Raw genomic sequence first — 22,267 nt, 5'->3', positions numbered from 1 at the left:
ATACAAAGATGGAGAGAGAGAGGGGGGAAACTTATCAGAGACTATAAATAAATACATTTGTGTGACCGGAGATCACAGCAAATTGTTAAGGACACAAAATGAACTAGCATGCCCCCTGTGTCCTGAGGTTAACAGAGCTAAAAGTTAACAGAGCTAAAGGTTAACAGAGCTAAAGGTTAACAGAGCTAAAGGTTAACAGAGCTAAAGGTTAACAGAGCTAAAGGTTAACAGAGCTAAAGGTTAACAGAGCTAAAGGTTAAAAGGCTAGAATGTTCCTTTAGACAAGTGGTTGTCAGATGGGGTTCTCTTACCAGCCATGAGGAGGCAGATGACACACATGGAGAATGCTACCACCATGATGATGGGCAGCTGCAAGACAACAAAAATACATTACTCATAGTTTGGGGTGGAAATATTTAATATAATATAATACAATAATATTGAGCAGAACTCAATATTAAAAAATGAATAATAATACAAATAAATGGAGAGGATCAGAGACACAAAACATGACGCTCAGTCTGGACATTCTGAGTGGTGCCAGGACATCCCAAAAAGGCCTCTCTCTCTCTCCTCACTTCTGACCATGATACATCCCCATTACTACTGTGAGTTGGAAAGAGGCAACTGACCGTGAGGAACTTCCAGTCCTTTTGGATGCGGAGTGGAGTTGGGCCGTCTGTTTCATACACAGCATAGTTTCCAAGGAACAAATCAATGGAATCCTGGAGACACACAGTCCTTTTTAAGCAATAAAGGGGTGACAACAAAAACACAGCGAAATAACTCCATGTCTCGCTAAAACACATGGATGAACGATGATGTTTTTCTAAAATTATGATTTGGGAGGAAAACAATATTAGTCTTAAGCAGGAAATTGGTCCAACTACACAGCAGATATGACAGTAATACATTATTCCTACCTTATGTAGGTCAAAATGTATCATTTTTCTAGGCCTTTAAAAAAAGAAAACTGACGTACCTGTCTGAAGCCGTCAGAGAAGTTATTCTTGTAGTAACGGATGGCAGAGTTCACGCCGTCCATCACCAGACCCATCTGGGTCCTCTTCCCTGTCCTGACGAAGGACAAGAAATAACACATACTGTCAACTCTCCCAACAAGGACAGGAAATAACAACCATCAATAACAGACACTGTCAAGTCACTGTGACGTAGAAGTCCGTCACTGGCCGCGGGCAGCATTTGGTTCTTATATATACACAATTTAACTTCTGTCTTGGTGCATGCATTTCATACTTATCAATGTTGTGGATGAGCGCATTGTTTGTTTGTTCTGTTCCTCTCTCTCCATCTCTGTAGCTTCTGGGTATGCTGGAAAAGGACCCGAGCTAAGGGAATTGGGTTGGCTTTATAGTGCCTGTCCCAAATGGCTCATTAATGCATATGGGCATATTGAAAGATATTGTCAGTAGTGATGTAATGTTGTAAATGTTATGTTGTGATATTGTTTAAAACCGTGTTGCAATGTATATCCTTTAGTATGTTTAGTTCATGGAAAATGTAGGTTTGTATTGTTAATTGATTAATTAATTAGGGTTAATTGTTCTGAGGGGAGGGGCTAGCCCTACAAAAGGAGCCTCTCTCCAGTCTCTAAGGGGGATTTTTGGGATTGAGCTGTGGATGAGGCAGCATTGTTGTTAAGCTGTCCCATAAGGTAGACGTTGATGGCAGTACTGTTGTTTTCTGTTCCGGAATCACTTGTAAATAAACACCTTTGCAAAGAAGAACTTTTGCGGTTCCGCCATCTTTTTATTTTTATAGAGGTTAGGATATCCAGTTTAGCCATCTGGCCTACTCTACGTGACAGTCACCAACAAGCAAGTAGTCAGGCAGTCTAACATAATGTCCACGTAGCAATACTAATGACAGGTGAAGGAGAAATAACCACCATCCACATCTCATGGCCATACAGACATTATCTACCAACCAGATAGTACCTAGACAGTTTGCATAGAAATGAAAGAAAAGGTGACCTCAAATTGAAGCCACACAACCAACAGTTGACCTCCAAACTAAACAAGCAGTCTCTCTGTAGACATCCAGGCCTGTATATATATTTCAGATGTCAGCAGCACACGACATCCAGGCCTGTATATATATTTCAGATGTCAGCAGCACACGACATCCAGGCCTGTATATATGTTTCAGATGTCAGCAGCACACGACATCCAGGCCTGTATATATGTTTCAGATGTCAGCAGCACACGACATCCAGGCCTGTATATATGTTTCAGATGTCAGCAGCACACGACATCCAGGCCTGTATATATGTTTCAGATGTCAGCAGCACATCTACATCCAGGCCTGTATATATGTTTCAGATGTCAGCAGCACACGACATCCAGGCCTGTATATATATGTTTCAGATGTCAGCAGCACACGACATCCAGGCCTGTATATATGTTTCAGATGTCAGCAGCACACGACATCCAGGCCTGTATATATATTTCAGATGTCAGCAGCACACGACATCCAGGCCTGTATATATGTTTCAGATGTCAGCAGCACACGACATCCAGGCCTGTATATATATTTCAGATGTCAGCAGCACACGACATCCAGGCCTGTATATATATTTCAGATGTCAGCAGCACACGATATCCAGGCCTGTATATATGTTTCAGATGTCAGCAGCACACGACATCCAGGCCTGTATATATGTTTCAGATGTCAGCAGCACATCTACATCCAGGCCTGTTTACAGTGCCTTCAGAAAGTATTCATGCGCCTTGACTTCCACATTTTGTTGTGTTACAGCCTGAATTCTGAAGGGATTAAATATATGTTTTCATCTCACCCATCGGCACACAACAGCCCATTCCATACTCACACCCGATTCAATACTTTGTAGAATCATCTGTGAGTGTTTCTGGGTAAGTTTCTAAGAGCTTTACACACCTGGATTGTGTAACATTTTCCCATTATTCTTTATAAAATTCTTCCAGCTCTGTCAAATTGGTTGTTGAATCGTTGCTAGACAATAATTTTCAGGTCTTGCCATAGATTTTCAAGTAGATTTAAGTCAAAACTGTAACTAGGCCACTCAGGAACATTGGTAAGCAACTCCAGTGTAGATTTGTCTTTGTGTTTTAGGTTACTGACGTGCTGAAAGGTGAATTCATCTCCCATTGTCTGTTGGAAAGCAGACAACCAGATTTTGCCTGTGCTTAGCTACATTCCGTTTCGTTTTTCTATCCTGAAAAACTCTCCAGTCCTTAACGATTACAAGCATACCCATAACATGATGCAGCCACCAATATGATTTAAAATATGGAGAGTGGTACTCTGTTTAATTAAATTTGCCCCAAACATAATACTTTGTATTCAGGAGAGATTTAATTTCTTTGCCATTATTTTTGCAGTATTACTTTAGTGCCTAGTTGCAAACAGGATGCATGTTTTGGAATATATTTTTTCTGTACAGGCTTCCTTTTCACTGTCAATTAGGTTATTATTGTGGAATGACTACAATGTTGATCCATCCTCAGTTCTCTCATATCACAACCATTAAACTTTGTAACTGTTTTAAATATACCATTGGCCTCATGATGAAATCCCTGAGCAGTTTCCTTCCTCTCCAGCAACTGAGTTAGGAAGGACTCCAGTATCTTTGTAGTGACTGGGTGTATTGATAAATCATCCAAAATGTAATTAACTACTTCACCACGCTCAAAGGGATTTTCAGAGTCTGATTTTTTTTATTTTTCCACATCTACCAATAGGTGCCTTTCTTTGTGAGGCATTGGAAAACATCCCTGGTCTTTGTGGCTGAATCTGTGTTTGAAATTCACTGCTCGACTGAGGGACCTTACAGATAATTGTATGTCTGGGTTACAGAGATGAGGTCGTCATTAAAAAAAATCATGTTAAACACTATTATTTCACACAGAATGAATCCATGCAAAATATTATGTGACTTATTAAGCACATTTTTACTCCTGAACTTATTTAGGCCATAACATAAATACTTGACATTTCACATTAGTTTTTTTATTAATTTTGTAAAAATGTCTAAAAACATAATTCCACCTAGACATTATGGGTTATTGTGTGTAGGCTAGTAACACAACATCTCAATTTAATCCATTTGAAATTCAGGCTGTAACACAACAAAATGTTGAAAAAGTCCAAGGGGTTATAGAAAATATCTGAAGGCACTGTATAGTTCAAAGGTCAGCAGCACACCCACACGCATTTCTATACCTGGTGAAGTCAGTCTTCAAGGCTCCCGTACCAGCGTACTGTTTGGCGCATGCATTGGCATTGTCAGCCCAAGCTATCACAGAAAACAGACAAGACATTGTTATTGAGCAGAGCAGTGTGACAGACTAGACAGATCAACCTCATATGATACTTAAAAGCTGAGTTCACACACTGACAGCCTCCTTAGCCCTGGGCTGAGCTTAACCCAGGGTTAGCGGTAGCCCTGGGATAAAATGCTGCAGCGTGATGGGTTTTAGAGGGGCGGGACCCACTTACCATTCTTGTAGATCTTCTCAAAATCGGCCTGTTCCTCAATCCGCTGGGCCACATGCAGGACACCCATCCTCTGTGGACAGCCACCAAACAAACATACATAAGTCAATTTAGAAGGGGATAGGGTAGGGAACAAGGGTCAGGGCTCAGTCATTCATATTTTTCTCTAAAAGAATACAGTCAATAGTAAGTTATTCAACTGTGGGAAACAGTAGCTAGTGGTCTTTGTTCAACCCTTGGTTCAACTCTCTGCCTCTCACCTCTAACTTTCTTAAGTTGCTTCTCTTCTTTAACTGTCAGAATGATAACTCCCACAGTGTATGAAACAAAAGGGTTTGAGGTACTCTGCCTGGTCGCAGAGTATCTGTCAAGTGATAATGAGTTGTGTAAACTACTGCAGAGCGGTGGGCAGGTTTTTATTTCTTCAAGTGATAATGAGTGCAACCCTCCTAGCTCCTACCTGTAGCTGGGACTGTACAAGTTACAGTCGGCAGTAAAGGATCCCTCTGAGTTTAAGTGTAACACCCACACACCAGTAGCTGGGACTGTATTGAGGCAGAATGGGGTACTCGGTCTGCTCCATCTGAGTGTACCGTCTAGCATAAAGAAGCGTGCACGATCCACACACCTGTAGCTGGGACTGTATGGAGTGGCGGGCCAGTTCGGGAGGACTTCCTACCTGTAGCTGGGACTGTATGGAGCGGCAGGCCAGCTCGGGAGGACTTCCTACCTGTAGCCGGGACTGTATGGAGTGGCAGGCCAGCTCTGGGGGTCTTCCTACCTGTAGCTGGGACTGTATGGAGTGGCGGGCCAGCTCTGGGGGACTTCCTACCTGTAGCTGGGACTGTATGGAGTGGCGGGCCAGCTCTGGGGGACTTCCTACCTGTAGCTGGGACTGTATGGAGTGGCAGGCCAGCTCTGGGGGACTTCCTACCTGTAGCTGGGACTGTATGGAACGTCGGGCCAGCATGCTCTGGATGACGTTGGTGCGGTCCAGACAGTCCATGCAGTTACTGCGGAACGTCCCCTTCTGCTGGGACAACACCTTCCCCTCCGTGTCGACCAGGAAGCAGCTACACAGACAGACAACAGAGGAGTCAGGAGAACACATATCCACAGAGCCAGTAACAGCACTGTAATGTTGGGACACCAACTACCCCTCCGCTGTAGGGAGACAGAGGGTTTATAATCACAAGACAAGGTTAGGGGTGAATCCCAAAATGTACTACACCGGCTCGGACGCTCGTCGAATGTGGCGGGGCTTGCAAACTATTAGACTACAAAAAGGGAAGCACAGCCGCGAGCTGCCCAGTGACACGAGCTAAATTATTTCTATGCTCGCTTCGAGGCAAGTAACACTGAAACATGCAGGAGAGCATCAGCTGTTCCGGATGACTGTGTGATCACACTCTCCGTAGCCGATGTGAGTAAGACCTTTAAACAGGTCAACATTCACAGGGCCGCGGGGCCAGATGGATTACCAGGATGTGTACCCCAGAGCATGTGCTTCCCAACTGGCAAGTGTCTTCAATAACATTTTCAACCTGTCCCTGACTGAGTCTGTAATACCAACATGTTTCAAGCAGACCACCATAGTCCCTGTGCCCAAGAACACTAAGGTAACCTGCCTAAATGACTACCGAACCATTGCACTCACTTCTGTAGCCATGAAATGCTTTGAAAGGTTGATCATGGCTCACAACACCTAAACCCACTCCAATTTGCATACCGCCCCAACAGATCTCTATTGCACTCGACACTGCCCTTTCCCACCTGGACAAAAGGAACACCTACGTGGGAATACCCACTACCCTCTGTACGTGACAATTCTATGCGTTGACTACAGCTCAGCGTTCCAACACCCTGGTGCCCTCAAAGCTCCTCACTAAGCTAAGGACCCTGGGAGTAAACAACTCCCTCTGCAACTGGATCCTGGACTTCCTGACGGGCCGCCCCCAGGTGGTAAGGGTAGGTAACAACACATCCGCCACGCTGATCCTCAACACAGGGGCCCCTCAGGGGTGCGTGCTCAGTCACCTCCTGTACTCCCTGTTCACTCATGACTGCACAGCCAGGCACGACTCCAACACAATCATTAAGTTTGATGATGACACAGTGGAGACCTGGCCGTGAGGTGCCAGGACAACAACCTCTTCCTCAACGTGATCTAGAAAAAGGAGATGATTGTGGACTACAGGAAAAGGAGGACCGAGCACGTCCCCATTCTCATCGACGGGACTGTAGTGGACAGGTTGAGAGCTTCAAGTTCCTTGGTGGCCACATCACCAACAAACTAACATGGTCCAAGCATGGTCCAAGCACACCAAGACAGTCGTGAAGAGGGAACGACAAAACCTATTCCCCCTCAGGAGACTAAAAAGATATGGCATGGGTCCTCAGATCCTCAAAAGGTTCAACATCTGCACCGTCGAGAGCACCCTGACTGGTTGCATCACTGCCTGGTATGGCAACTGCTCGGCCTCCAACCACAAGGCACTACAGAGGGTAGCGTGTACGGCCTAGTACATCACTGGTGCCAAGCTTCCTGCCATCCAGAACCTCAGTACCAGGCGGTGTCAGAGGAAGGCCCTAAAAATGGTCAAAGACTCCAGCCACCCTAGTCATAGACTGTTCTCTTGGCTACTGCACGGAAAGCGGTACCAATGCGCCAAGTCTAGGTCCAAGAGGCTTCTAAACAGCTTCTACCCCCAAGCCATAAGACTCCTGAACATCTAATCAAATGGCCACCCAGACTATTTGCATTGCACCTCACCTTTTACACTGCTGCTACTCTGTTATTATCTATGCATAATCTCTAATAACTCTACATGTACATATTACCTCAATACCGGTGACCCCACACATGGACTCTGTACCGTTATCCCCCTGTATATAGCCTCCACATGGACTCTGTACCGTAACACCCTGTATATAGTCTCCACATGGACTCTGTACCATAATACCCTGTATATAGCCTCCACATGGACTCTGTACCGTAACACCCTGTATATAGCCTCCACATGGACTCTGTACCGTAACACCCTGTATATAGTCTCCACATGGACTCTGTATCGTAACACCCTGTATATAGTCTCCACATGGACTCTGTATCGTTATCCCCCTGTATATAGCCTCCACATTGACTCTGTACCGTAATACCCTGTATATAGCCTCCACATTGACTCTGTACCGTAACACCCTGTATATAGCCTCCACATGGACTCTGTACCGTTATCCCCCTGTATATAGCTGTGCTATTGTTATTTTACTACTGCTCTTTAATTATTTGTTACGTTTATTTATTTTGGGGAGTGGTGGGGGTATTTTTCTTAAAACTGCATTGTTGGTTAGGGGTTTGTAAGTAAGCATTTCACTGTAAGGTGAACCTGTTGTATTCGGCGCAGGTGACAAATGCAATTTGATTTGAAATGACATCCTAGTCCCTATATAGTGCACTTGGGCCCCTGGTCAAAAGTTGTGCACTATGTAGGGAATAGTGTGCCATTTGGGATGCAAACCGGGAACACATTTGCCCAGAGGTTAATCCAGAAGTCACTGACTGACTAATGTAATGTACTCACTGGTATTTTACCCTGAAGACAGACGGGTAGAAAGGAAGCTAACTAGCCTCTCGTATGTTCATATGCCCATCCTCTCGCTAAGTGTTAGATTCTGTGTTAAACTTAGAACATTGTTGTACTCAGAAGTATAGTATGTGGGGTGAAAGAGACTGTTTTTTTTTTACATCAGAAGGTAATGGTTATCTGTAGGAGCCAGATGGCTTTGGAATGTGCTGGGTCGGTGGGAGGAAGTCACAGGGTTGATATAAGGGGAAACGGATGGACATCTGTGGATTAGGCGAATGAGGGGATTGAGGTCAGGTCAGATCCCCTGAAGGGAGAAATTATGGTTTATTACCCTCTTCCTGTCGAACCATAATAGATGTAAGGATTGGAGAGAAGGAGGACCCTTTGGGAAGAATTAAACTTGGTTAAGCTTATCGGGGCAGCAGGGTAGCCTAGTGGTTAGAGCGTTGGACTAGTAACCGGAAGGTTGCAAGTTCAAACCCCCGAGCCGACAAGGTACAAATCTGTCGTTCTGCCCCTGAACAGGCAGTTAACCCACTGTTCCTAGGCCGTCATTGAAAATAAGAATTTGTTCTTAACCGACTTGCCTAGTTAAATAAAATGTCAAATAAATATCTAGTGTCCGTTGAGTTATTTAGTCTGAGAATTAGAACCTAACATAAGGAACTTGAGTCTTGTATGGTTGTGGGTGTAGACTAGCAGCTATTCATAAAAGAGTCTATACGGAGAGTAATACCTGTATTCATCTTGTGTCTCAGCCACATTGTCCACCAGGATATTCAGACGATCCCATCTCATCCTGCTGCACTCCTTGTGGAAGTCAAATGCTACGTACCTGCAACCAATAGAAGAAACATGGCTGTGTGAGTGGATGTGCTAAATCTAAAAACAGGCCTGGGAAATTCCAGTCCTCGGTGGGCCTTTTTTATGTCACCTTTATTTAACCAGGTAGGCCAGTTGAGAACAAGTTCTCATTTACAACTGCGACACACAGTTACACATGGAATAAACAAACGTACAGTCAATAACACAATAGAAAAATCTATATACAATGTGTGCAAATGTAGTAAGATCGGAGAGGTAAGGCAATAAATAGTGGCGAAATAATTACAATTTTGCAATTAAACACTGGAGTGATAGATGTGCAGAAGATGATGTGCAAGTAGAGATACTGAGGTACAAAAAAATAACAATATGGGGTGTCACAATTTCCCATCATCCCGAGCAAACACAGCTGATTAATCACATTGCATTCTAAACTGAAGATCATGACTGGGTGATTATTGGAGTCAGGTTTGTTAGCTGAGGCTGGGTCAAAACTGTGACACCAATCAGGACCTTGAGGACTGGAGTTGCTCAGGCCTGATCTAAAAAAAAATAAAAAAGTTTAAAAAAAAGGTATAAATCACTGAAAAAAGCCAGATGGGTGTTCAGGAGAGGTGTGTTTAGTTCTCACTTGATCATGCCGTTCTCCATGCCAGACACCATCTTGGCAAAGGCTTGTTCCAGTGGCTTCTCTGAACCCTTCTGGTTGACCTAGAAGAAGAACACCATCGTATATCCATCTCTCTAATGCTTCACTCTCACAATGCTGTGACGTTTTAGCCATCGCGAGGCTTAAATAATGGAGGGTCCTACCAGGTTCAGAATGGTTTGCTTTCCATAGATGAGGACCTGGGAGTCAAAATGCCTCTGAATACCATCCATCTAGGAAGACAGTTGGCAAATTGGTGATTTGGTAGACAAAAGATCCACAGAGTGAGTTTACCTGACCTTTGACCTGTTGTACTGACAATGGAATAGAAAGATGAAAACGGACAGAAGATTTAAAAGCCCCTTACGTGATTGGTGTTCTTGCTGATCAGTGGCTTGGGCTTGTATTTCAGGTTGGGCCTCTGAGACCAGAAGAAGGGCATGGAGCCTCGTGTCTGTGGAGGGAAACAGACATTTTCAGAAAAAAAAGAAAAAAAAAAGGCATGCGCCTAATCAATAACTACTCCTACCCTGTCCACCGTCTCCTACTTTTCTAACTCACCTGTACGAATGAAGCCCTCCCTCCATTGTACAGGACTATTTGCTCCGTCTCCACAAAGTTAGCAGCGTGGCCCTCAGAATCGATACCTGAGGAAAAACAAAATAATGATAGTGAGAGAATGACTACCCATGTCCACCGGGCCATTAATGATTCAACATGCCAGTAATGCTGCGCAGTACAGTACTAGGTCCGCATCCCAAATGGCACCCTATTCCCGATAGAGTGCACTACATAGGGAATAGGGTGCCTGTATAGTTCCCTACATAGGGAATAGAGTTCGCTACATAGGGAATAGGGTTCGCTACATAGGGAATAGGGTTCGCTACATAGGGAATAGGGTTCGCTACATAGGGAATAGGGTTCGCTACATAGGGAATAGGGTTCGCTACATAGGGAATAGGGTTCGCTACATAGGGAATAGGGTTCGCTACATAGGGAATAGGGTTCGCTACATAGGGAATAGGGTTCGCTACATAGGGAATAGGGTTCGCTACATAGGGAATAGGGTTCGCTACATAGGGAATAGGGTTCGCTACATAGGGAATAGGGTTCGCTACATAGGGAATAGGGTTCGCTACATAGGGAATAGGGTTCCGTTTGGGACGCAGGCCGTGTCTTACCTCTGACGTAGTACCTGACCCCAGCCCTGAAGCAGCTCCTCCTGGAGATGAGGATCCATTCAAAGATCTTCCCGTTGATACGGCACGGCTTCATCACGATGACTGGATCAGGGACGTCAAGGACCTCACAGAACACACTGCTACAGCACCGGGCAAAGTTGTACCTAACACCGTGTCCCAAATGGCATCCTAGTCCCTATTTAGAGCACTACTTTAGACTAGGACACATAGGGCTCTGGTCAAAAGTAGCGCACTATATGAAGGACAGGGTGCCGTTTGAGACGTACTCCAAGTGGAGGACGTTGTTGTACTTGTACTCCAAGTGGAGGACGTTGTTGTGATTTCTCTCCTGGTAATAACTTTCTAAAGTGTCCCCGAGCGAATGATTTCAGTTGCATCGAGTTGAAATTGGTTCTTCAGAACACTCAGAGACACCATTCAAACTCTATGTAGTGATGTGGGAGCAAAGCAAGACCGTGAAAAGGATACATCCATGGACAACAGGGATCGCAAACTTGTGGAGCTGAAAAGGAATACAATGATTACATTTAAAACGAGATACATTAGAACAACAATGAAAGAAATAACAAATACGGTGGTCATCTATAGCTACTGTTCAAACACAGTTCATTTTTGGAGGGGTAAAGTTCATGGTAGTGTCCCTATTCTAATACGCTTACCTCTGGTGTATTACAATAACAAACAAAGAGAAAAGACTGTGGATAAGTGTAATGTGTTGTAAGGCAAGGGGGGGGGTTGTGATGTCATCTTCACATCACTCACCTCTGGCTGTGCAAGGAACTCTCTCAGGAGGCTTCCATTCCACACAAACCTCTGATCTGCCTAGAAACAGGAGAACCAACCAATAAATCAAACCCTCAATCTACAGTGCCTTCGGGAAGGTATTCACAACCCTTCTGTTGTGTTACAAAGTGGGATTAAAATTTCAAATTTCATTTGTCAACGATCTACAAAACAAAACGAAGTAAAACTTCTTTTTTTTTTATTACAAAAAATAGCAAATTAATGGAGTTTTTTTTTTTTTTACTAATCTCTTGATTAGATATCGATATCTTAACCGCCATCGATAAGAAACATTACTGTGCAGCCGTATTCATTGATCTGGCAAAGGCTTTCGACTCTGTCAATCACCACATCATCATCGGCAGACTCAAAAAAAATCTTTGTCCTTGCCGATGACAAGCATACCCATAACATGATGCAGCCACCACCATGCTTGAAAATATGAAGACTGGTACTCAGTGATGTGCTGTGTTTACCACCAAACATAATGCTTTGTATTCAGGAAATACAATTTCTTTGCCACATATTCTGCTGTATTACTTTAGTGCCTTATTGCAAACAGGATGCATGTTTTGGAATATTTCTTATTTTGTGCAGGCTTCTTGCTTTTTCATTGTAAATAAGAATTAGTTCTTAACTGACTTGCCTAAATAAAATAAAAATCAGCCTGCAGTAAAGAATCTCCATCAGTTTGTGCAGTGGCACCTTGTTCCCTATACAAAACAATACTTTGGACCAGGGCCAATGAAATGACAGTATGGACAGACAGTAATGCCTGTTCCATTTCAAAACTATGTCACACGTTCTTCTCACCATTAAAACCAGTCAGAAAAGGTTTCAGTATAGGAGACAGTGAAGATATACTGTACACCATGGTACTATACACATTCAGCACTACAGAGTAATGCCCCAGCTGAAAGAGTGGGCGAAAAGGTCAATCTGTGTATGTTTACATGAGTAAATGCATCTGTGACGTGCATGCGTGTTTACGAGGGCAAGGTGACTAGTGTGGTTTACATGAATGGCAGGAGCCCAAACGTCACAGTGACACTCCTCCAATATAGATGAAGGATATCATCATAATCATCATCTAAATGGGATGATACTCTCTGAGCCGAGTCTTTATGGTTGACTAGCTCGGTGCGCAATAGGAGAAAATTATGTCCAAAAACAACCGTTATGCTCCTAAAATACTCACTTCAACAATCAGTGAGTTATAAGCAATATGGTGGTAGCTCAAATCAAATTTATTTGTCACATACACATGGTTAGCAGATGTTAATGCGAGTGTAGCGAAATGCTTGTGCTTCTCGTTCCGACAATGCAGTAATAACCAACAAGTAATCTAACTAACAATTCCAAAAAAACTACTTATACACAGTGTAAGGGGATAAAGAATATGTACATAAGGATATATGAATGAGTGATGGTACAGAGCAGCATAGGCAAGATACAGTAGATGATATCGAGTACAGTATATACATATGAGATGAGTATGTAAACAAAGTGGCAGTTAAAGTGGCAAAGCTCCACCTTGCCCTCTGATAGATCGTTTGCCATAGGGCTCAGATCCAATCTTTCCAGTCTACACAAGAGCCTAGAGGGTTAGGTAGAGTCTAGGATTGGTCTTTATTACAAAGAATAGTAATTTCTCAACCTCTCTCCCCTCCCCTATTACCACACCCCCTTTCTCCTCCTCTTACCCTCTTCCACACCCCCTCTCTCCTACCCCCCCCCCCCCCCTCACCCTCTCCAGCAGGCTCATCTCCTGGAAGTCGTGGCTGACGTTGGCCAATCTCTGGAGGGTGTGGGTCAGGTCATAGTCAGTGCAGAAGTAGAATCCATCTGTAGTCAGCACGTTGTTAATCATGGACAGGAATGTCTTGTTGTCTTGCGTCTGGAGAGAGGAAGGGGAGAACATTGATTTTAGCTGGATGGGCACCAATCATGACAGTGCAGTTTTGTAGTAGGAGCTGTGTGTGAAATGTGAGGAGAGGCTGTTAAACCAGGGACTTTTCATATGAAATTCAACAGAAAATCTTACTAGGTGACCAATAAAACCTTTTTAAAAAAAGTATTTAACCAGGTAAGTCGGTTAAGAACAAACTCTTATTTACAATGACGGCAAAACCCAAACGACGCTTGGCCAATTGCGCACTGCCCTATGGGACTCCCAATCACGGCCGGTTGCGATACAGCCTGGAATCGAACCAGGGTCAATAGTGACGCCACCAGCATTGAGATGCAGTGCCTTAGACCGCTAACGCCACTCAGGAGCCCAAAATGAAATACATCTGAATCAGATTGACAGCAACGGATGTTCTGAAGTAGTCTGAGTCAATGCGTTTAATTCTAAACCTTGTCCACTGCACATAGAGGTTGGGGTGCACAACTGCCAATGATCCCTGCATCTCAAACGGCAGCATACCCTTATGATGCATTTTGAGAGAGAGACATGCAGGGCAGAATTAGGCCAATATCCACAAATAAATAAAAACTTTTTTTTTTTTAAATACGTTTTTGGAAACATATAAAATACAGTGACCTCCCATATCATTACCAAGCCCTGCAATGCCAAGAGCGGAGCAAAGAAATGAGTCCCCTCATCCAGCTGGTCCTGGGGCTGAGTTCACAAACCTGTTCTACTAACACACTGAAGCCTCAGGACCAGAACATCCAATCAATCAGAATAAACCAAATTACAACACAGTCAAAACAAAAATACATTGCTTTTTGGGAAACACAAACAAACACAAAGCAAAATGCAGTGCTATCTGGCCCTAAATCGAAAGTACACCGTGGCTAACTATTTGACCATGGTTACTGATCAAAACCTTAGAAAAACCTTGACAAAGTACAGGCTCAGTGAGCACAGCCTTGCCATTGAGAAGGGTAGACACAGGAAAACCTGGCTCCCTGTAGAGGAAAGGCTGTGCAACCACTGCACAACAGCAGAACCTGAGACAGAGCTGCATTTCCTGACAAAATGTCAAAAATATAAAACAATTAGAGAGTGTCATTTCCCCAAATGACGGGGTTTCAAAGACCTCTCTGATGAGGATAGACTACCCATCCTGTTGGGGGAGGATGCAGAGAGCTGTGGGTTGGCAGTGCACTACATTGCTGCCTGCCATAAGATGAGGGACAGTGTCTGACAGACCAATCAACCTGCACATGTCCTCTACTGTATGCTTATTGTTAAATGTATGGTTATTTTGACCCTTGGTTATTGTTGTTACTGTTGACAATTTTGATTCTTATTTTCATATTGTAAATATGCGTCATGCCAATGAAGCAAATTGAATGAGCGCGAGAGAATCTGCATTTCAAACACTTAAAGACGCCCTCGTCCACTTGCCCTTGGGGGAATCCCCGTCACCATCTTGGACGTAGGTCCAAACAAGGGAACTTTGAAGCGCCCCTCAAGCCCTCGTTTTTTGATCGAGTTCGCTAGTGTACAATTATGTTCACTCCCGAGGCCTGAAATTACCCATAATTCAATTCGCAATGATTATACATCCACTAAGTCAGCCGAAACGTAAAATCTCAACATGGAGAAGTCAACATACAAGTGTAAATAAAAAGGAATGCAAATAAGTTAGAAATGTTACTACTATGTAAAAAAAAAAAGTAAATATATGTTATTGTTTGATTATCTTTTGGAAATTGTACAAATAAAAAATTGTCCTTCAGAAGTTCCAGCTAGGCAGGCTAACATTAGCTAGCTAATTAATTGTCTAGCTATCACACAGTCGTAAAAATTATATAGTTAACATAAGTAGACATGCACTCGTAATTGACTGTAGCGCATTTAAAGCCACCAACAAGCGACCGGTGTCTGAAAACACAATCATCACGGGATGAACGAGTGAAGAATTTCCTGAATTTTCCACGTAAAAATCATTCCTTCCTCCCTTGCCCTGCAAGTGTATACTCGTCAAACGTCATCAGAAGTGTCCACTTAATTTGAGGGCTGAGGGGATAGGGTGTGTCTTGAGTGTTTGGAATACAGCCAGAGAGACAAGACAGACATGTCCACAATTTCTCTTTACTCCTGAATTGCGCAATTCTCCATGTGTCTTTCTGGCTCGTCTCCTTCTCAACAGTATTGGAGGTTAAGGTTCAAGGTTCCTCCGCTCTTATTTCAGCACTGTCTCTATATGCACATTCACATGGCCCAACACACAAACTCCACTTTCTCACTCACACATAATATGCAGATACATTTATACTGACCATCTTATATCCGGTTGCCGAGACAACTTACCGCTATACATACAGTGCATTCGGGAAATTATTCAAAGCCTTTGACCTTTTCCACATTTTGTTACGTTACAGACCTATTCAAAAATGGATTCAAATAATAGATTTACTCAATCTACACACAATAAAACATACCCTATTTTATTTTTATTATTTCACCAGGTAGGCTAGTTGAGAACAAGTTCTCATTTGCAACTGCGACCTGGCCAAGATAAAGCATAGCAGTGTGAACAGACAACACAGAGTTACACATGGAGTAAACAATTAACAAGTCAATAACACAGTAGAAAAAAAGAGTCTATATACATTGTGTGCAAAAGGCATGAGGAGGTAGGCGAATAATTACAATTTTGCAGATTAACACTGGAGTGATAAATGATCAGATGGTCATATATAATGACAAAGCGGAGAAAGGTCTCAATTGTCACAAAATGTATTTAAACCTAAAAACAGAAATACCTTACATTAGTATTCAAGTGCATCCTGTTTCCATTGATCATCCTTGAGATGTTCCTACAACTTGATTGGAATCCACCTGTGGTAAATTCAATTGATTGGACATGATTTGGAAAGGCACACAACCTGACATAGCATGTCAGAGCAAAAACCAAGCCATGAGGTCAAAGAAATTGTCTGTAAGAGCTTCGAGACAGGATTGTGTCAAGGCACAGATCTGGGTAAGGGTACCAACACATTTATGTTGCACATTTTAGGTCCCCAAGAACACAATGGACTCCATCATTCTTAAATGGAAGAAGTTTGGAACCACCAAGACTCGTCCTCGTCGAGGTCGACCGATTATGATTTTTCAACCCAGATACCGACTATTGGAGGACCAAAACAGCCGATACCGATTTAAATCGGCCGATTTTAAATTTTTATTTGTAATAATGATAATTAAAACAATACTGAACGAACACTTATTTTAACTTTATTTGGCTTCAAATAAATGAAACATGTTCAATTTGGTTTAAATAATGCAAAAACAAAGTGTTGGAGAAGTAAAAGTGCAATATGTGCCATGAAAAAAAGCTAACGTTTGAGTTCCTTGCTCAAACATGAGAACATATGAAAGTTGGTGGTTCCTTTTAACATGAGACTTCAATATTCCAAGGTTGTAGTTAATATAGTATTTATAGGACTCTCTCTCTATACCATCTGTATTTCATTAACCTTTGACTATTGGATGTTCTTATAGGAACTAGAGTATTGCCAGTGTAACAGTATAGCTTCCGTCCCTCTCCTCGCCCCTACCTGGGCTCGAACCAGGAACACATCAACAGCCGCCGCGGCCCTTGCAGAGCAAGGGAAACAACTACTCCAAGTCTCAGAGCAAGTGACGTTTTTCAGCAGCAGGGACTGGGAGACTAGTCAGGATCAAGGGAAAGATGAACAGAGTAAAGTACAGAGAGATCCTTGATGAAAACCTGCTCCAGAGCGCTCGGGACCTCAGACCGGGGTCAAGGTTCACTTTCCAACAGGACAACAACCCTAAGCACACAGCCAAGACAATGCAGTGTCTGAATGTCCTTGAGTGGCACAGCCAGAGGTCGGACTTGAACCCAATTGATCATCTCTGGAGAGACCAGAAAATAGCTGTGCAGCAACGCTCCCCATCCAAACTGACAGAGCTTGAGAGGATCTGCAGAGAAGAATTGGAGAAACTCCCCAAATACAGGTGTGCCAAGCTTGTAGTGTTATACCCAAGAAGACTCGATGCTGTAATCGCTGTCAAAGGTGTCTCAACAAAGTACTGAGTAAAGGGTCTGAAAGTAAATGTCATTTAAAACAATTAAACAAAAAAGTTGCTTTGTCATTATGGGCTATTGTGTGTACATTGAGGAGGAAAAAGTTAAATCATTTTTAGAATAAGGCTGTAACGTAAAATGTAGAAAAAGTCAAGGGGTCTGAATACTTTCCGAAAGCACTCCATCTCCAGTATCCCTGTCCCCTTCCCTCTATACATATCTACCTCCATCACTCCAGTTTCCCTGCAGATGCAAATATGGTATTGGAACTGACTTTAAATATGAGATAGATATATATATATATATCTAAGTATGCTTTCTTACTTTGTTGGGTTCATATCTTATTCCTCGTGTTATTTTTTTAAATCTAGTAATACATTGTTATTAATTATTGCATTATTGTGTTTTGAGTTTGCGATGAAGGCCTTTCACTGTACTTGTGACATTACACCTTGAAACTCACGTCTTCTCCAATGTGTTCTGAAGACAAGGAGAGAGAAAGGATGCAAGGAATTAAAGGGGGGGGGAACAAACGAGATTGATCCTTGACCTCCTCGCCCCCCCCCCCCCCCCTCCCTACGAGGCGGCAGCTGCTTCCCTGCATTTTGTCAGAACTTCATTCCCCAGTTTTTGCCAATGAATGTTGTCTCTCTCTCTCTCTCTCTCTCGCTCTGGGTGACTGACAGCCAAATACAATACAATACATTCAATTCAAGCGTCGTGTCCCAAACTATTCCCTTTGTAGTGCACTACTTTTGTGCTGGTCACTGTAGGAACTAGGGAGCCATTTGAAATGGTTTCTAACACCAAGTGAATTTCCGCTGAACCCACGACACCCGCTGAACCCATGACACCCGCTGAACAGTATTAAAACACTTGATTTTAGACCCCCCCCCCCCCCCCCCCCAAAAAAAAAAACGTCACCGCTAATTCTAATAAAGAAAATGTCTTTATTTTTTACGTATCATAGAGTGTGTCAACTTCGGTTTTCCACAATAAAAAGGCAATTCACTGTGACCTTTAGTCAGACGTGCTGTAAGCCAGCGTTGTTCTGACTGTGGTGCATCTCTAAACTCCCTGGGGTCAATTACAATGAGTTTGGTCCGAGTCCCAAATGGCACCCTAATCCCTTTATAGTGCACTACTTTTGCACATTTCCCAGTTACAGTAAAGCACTTGGTATCAAACATTGACTAGAGGATTTGTTTTTAAATAATTTTAACAATTGGTATATTTCCAGTTTAGCCAGACTGTCTGAAGAGTCACATGATCAGACTGAACGCCTGAAGGAATTGAAATCAAATTGGAATTTTGGGGGATAATATCGAATTGGGAATTGAATTCTTGGAATTTACCTAACATTGGATTTGACACTACTGTAGCTAGGTCCCCTCTAGTTCAACACTACTGTCTGTTAGCTGTACCATAGTTACTGTAACTAGGAAGAGGTTGAACCAGAACCAACAGACTGGGTTGAGTATTAGAATAGGGAGTGTAAAACTTCTAAGAATACCCCACCCAGTAGCTAACCCGTTGTCGAGTGGCAACGCTCCCTGCTGGTCACATTCCACGCCAGAGACTGGTTCAATCCCCACATCCACTCTTCCTACTGTTCTCTCATCACATTCCCCATCAGAGACTGGGTTCAAACCCCACATCCACTCTTCCTACTGTTCTCTCATCACATTCCCCACCAGAGACTGGGTGGATGTGAGAACAGTAGGAAGAGTGGATGTGGGGTTTGACCCACATCCACTCTTCCTACTGTTCTCACATTTGCCCGTCTCCACCTCTGTTTCCAACTGTAGTCTGTAGTGTAAAACACATACTTTTTTTAATATCCCAAAAGTGTATGAGTGTTTGTCACCTGGTCCTCAGTGAGGTGAAGCACAGTCTTTTTGTAGGAAATGACGTCAAAATCCACTGCCTTCCACACAGCGTGACCCAGCAGGCTGCCCACATTCCTCTTCTTGGTAATGACAATCAGGTACATCCCTGTGAAAAGGGGAAACCACAGTCAGTCAGCACAACATATAAAACATTAACGCGTGTTAGTTACAGGGGTAACATCCTGAAGGACAAGATAGGCGTTATGTCCAAATAATAATATAATAATCAACCCTTTCTCCCAAAGTGTGACCATGTTCAATTCCCTTCACGGATCTGCAAGTCACTCGGGCTCTAGTACTGTTGGTATTTGATGCTCCCTGACTGTCTAGCTTCCATGTCTTGTGATTATTAGCGAGAGAGATAATGAAGTCAATAGACTGATTGAATGTAGGTTTGTTATCATTTATACACCTTTTATTTTTTACTCAAACCTCCCACAGACTACATTTGACACCCTTTCTCTGTGAAGGAGTCCACACTTCAGGAGAAAGGAGATATTGTTGGGATGCACCGAGTGGTAGGCCTACATCCTGTGACAAGGACCAGTCCAGTGTTGGGTCAGGCTGTGGACCTACCTGCCACCAAGCGGACGGTCCCCATGATGCCACAGATGGGTCTGGTGTTGGCTGACGGAGGAACATCTTTCTTCCCTAAAGAAACAAGATGGAGGACAAACACTCTATAAATCACAATGGTCAACACACAGCCAGCTGCTGCACCGACCCCCACACACAGCCAGCTGCTGCACCGACCCCCACACACAGCCAGCTGCTGCACCGACCCCCACACACAGCCAGCTGCTGCACCGACCCCCACACACAGCCAGCTGCTGCACCGACCCCCACACACAGCCAGCTGCTGCACCGACCCCCACACACAGCCAGCTGCTGCACCGACCCACACACACAGCCAGCTGCTGCACCGATCCACACACAGCCAGCTGCTGCACCGACCCACACACAGGCAGCTGCTGCACCGATCCACACACAGGCAGCTGCTGCACCGATCCACACACAGCCAGCTGCTGCACCGATCCACACACAGCCAGCTGCTGCACCGACCCACACACAGCCAGCTGCTGCACCGACCCACACACAGCCAGCTGCTGCACCGACCCACACACAGCCAGCTGCTGCACAGACCCACACACAGCCAGCTCCTGCACCGACCCACACACAGCCAGCTCCTGCACCGACCCACACACAGCCAGCTCCTGCACCGACCCACACACAGCCAGCTCCTGCACCGACCCACACACAGCCAGCTCATGCACCGACCCACACACAGCCAGCTCATGCACCGACCCACACACAGCCAGCTCATGCACCGACCCACACACAGCCAGCTCATGCACCGATCCACACACAGCCAGCTCATGCACCGATCCACACACAGCCAGTTGACCTAGACCTAGATATTTTTTTCTGCACTCCACCTGGTGGTGGGCAGAAACTTTGCCAGCATTTTATGCAGATGTAGGTTTTAAAACCACATTAATTATTAACAACTTACTTCAGTTACTCCATCAGGAAGCTATAAAGCCTCTCTGGGAACCTACCCAAATTCATCCAATAACAAATGCTTGTTTTTGTTTCCCCCGTTACAAAACGTTTCGCAACGGTGTGCACAGAGTCTTACCAGTCAGGGTCATCTCATTGGACACCCTGTCAATGGCCAGGACTGCGTCGGCCCCATCATCACAGGCCTCAATGTAGAACTTCTCTGGGCTGGTGTGCCTGTGGGGGGGGGGGGGGGGGGGGCATAATGGAGAGGTTCAGGTATGTTGTAGAGTAGGGTAAAGTTTCCCTCAGATGCTGATCTTGTGTCACAGAGAACATCCAGTGACATGAAAAGCAAGTCAGGGAAAAGGCTATCTGCCACCTGAGATGCAGCACATCACAGCGGTGAGACAATAATCCTGGGGTTTATTACAGGCAGACAATAAAATGTAGATAAATGACAACTGTGCCGTTGTGGACTTGAGCAATGCACTTAACCACCCACAACGTCAGATCAACTGCACTGATAGGCTACGGTATAAAAACACATGTGTTCTGTCAGCCCCTCATCTGCAGAGTTACTGGGCCTGCAGGCTTTTGATCCACAGTCAGTTTATCAAGGTCCTGTTGAGCAGCTGATTTTTATTTTTACAATGTGGTGTGTTAGAGCAGGGCTGGAGTAAAAGCTTGCACCCCCCCAAGTACCTCTCCTGGACTCTCCAGGAGGAGGGTTGGCCACCCTTCAACACTACAATTGCCACCAAATACTTTTAAATGTCTTTATAAGATCAATTCACCCTACGCTATGAACCAGGGATTAAATGCGTAAAGTGGGCGAGTTAGATAACTTAGATGGTGATCTATTTGTAAGGTTAAAATAGTCCGTGCTCAAGTCAGGGATATATTGACAGCATATTAGTTAGGCTACTTGTCAAATTAGGCCATTCTAATTAGGCTATTCTGTTGTTGTTGTCAGAATTTCATGGCCAGTATAGAATAGAGTCCTAGCCAATTAGGAGCGCTTGAGAGACGGTTTTTCCCCTGGAGTATTAATCATCAGTATCTTCAACTGCACACCTGTATCAACTGTGTCAGCCAATCAGATCACATTCTATTGGTTGCATACACATTTTTTTATTTTTTTTATCGGTTGTTATTGAGGTCGTAGCGAAATGCGATTATGGCATGAGATTAATACACGCTAATAACTGAATACTGTAGTTAACTAGCGAGTTAGCCAATTCAATACATATTGTGTAAGTTGGATGGTTATCTAGTTAATCTTGTAGACTAGATCAGTACTTTACCTGTTGAGCAAAATGTC

General features: G+C 43.8%; 1 protein-coding gene across 1 annotated transcript in view; it reads right to left on the bottom strand.

The window, feature by feature from the left end:
* LOC109907134 (phosphatidylinositide phosphatase SAC1-A) overlaps window positions 1-22,267 on the bottom strand; it is a 30,152-nt gene that overhangs the window by 2,699 nt on the left and 5,186 nt on the right. The window contains exons 2-19 of the mRNA XM_031795054.1: window positions 21,083-21,180; window positions 20,020-20,094; window positions 19,422-19,549; window positions 13,291-13,440; window positions 11,523-11,582; window positions 11,229-11,262; window positions 10,740-10,841; window positions 10,120-10,205; window positions 9,926-10,012; window positions 9,723-9,791; window positions 9,541-9,620; window positions 8,821-8,919; window positions 5,432-5,570; window positions 4,501-4,570; window positions 4,225-4,297; window positions 983-1,076; window positions 633-725; window positions 312-369 (exon numbers count right to left, since the gene is read on the bottom strand). Coding sequence (XP_031650914.1) covers window positions 312-369; window positions 633-725; window positions 983-1,076; window positions 4,225-4,297; window positions 4,501-4,570; window positions 5,432-5,570; window positions 8,821-8,919; window positions 9,541-9,620; window positions 9,723-9,791; window positions 9,926-10,012; window positions 10,120-10,205; window positions 10,740-10,841; window positions 11,229-11,262; window positions 11,523-11,582; window positions 13,291-13,440; window positions 19,422-19,549; window positions 20,020-20,094; window positions 21,083-21,180 — 1,595 coding nt within the window. The remainder of the gene's footprint in view (window positions 1-311; window positions 370-632; window positions 726-982; window positions 1,077-4,224; window positions 4,298-4,500; window positions 4,571-5,431; window positions 5,571-8,820; window positions 8,920-9,540; window positions 9,621-9,722; window positions 9,792-9,925; window positions 10,013-10,119; window positions 10,206-10,739; window positions 10,842-11,228; window positions 11,263-11,522; window positions 11,583-13,290; window positions 13,441-19,421; window positions 19,550-20,019; window positions 20,095-21,082; window positions 21,181-22,267) is intronic.

This window comes from Oncorhynchus kisutch, linkage group LG17 (genome assembly GCF_002021735.2).
Source record: "Oncorhynchus kisutch isolate 150728-3 linkage group LG17, Okis_V2, whole genome shotgun sequence".
NCBI lineage: Eukaryota > Metazoa > Chordata > Actinopteri > Salmoniformes > Salmonidae > Oncorhynchus > Oncorhynchus kisutch.
This window is presented reverse-complemented; position numbering and strand designations above follow the sequence as displayed.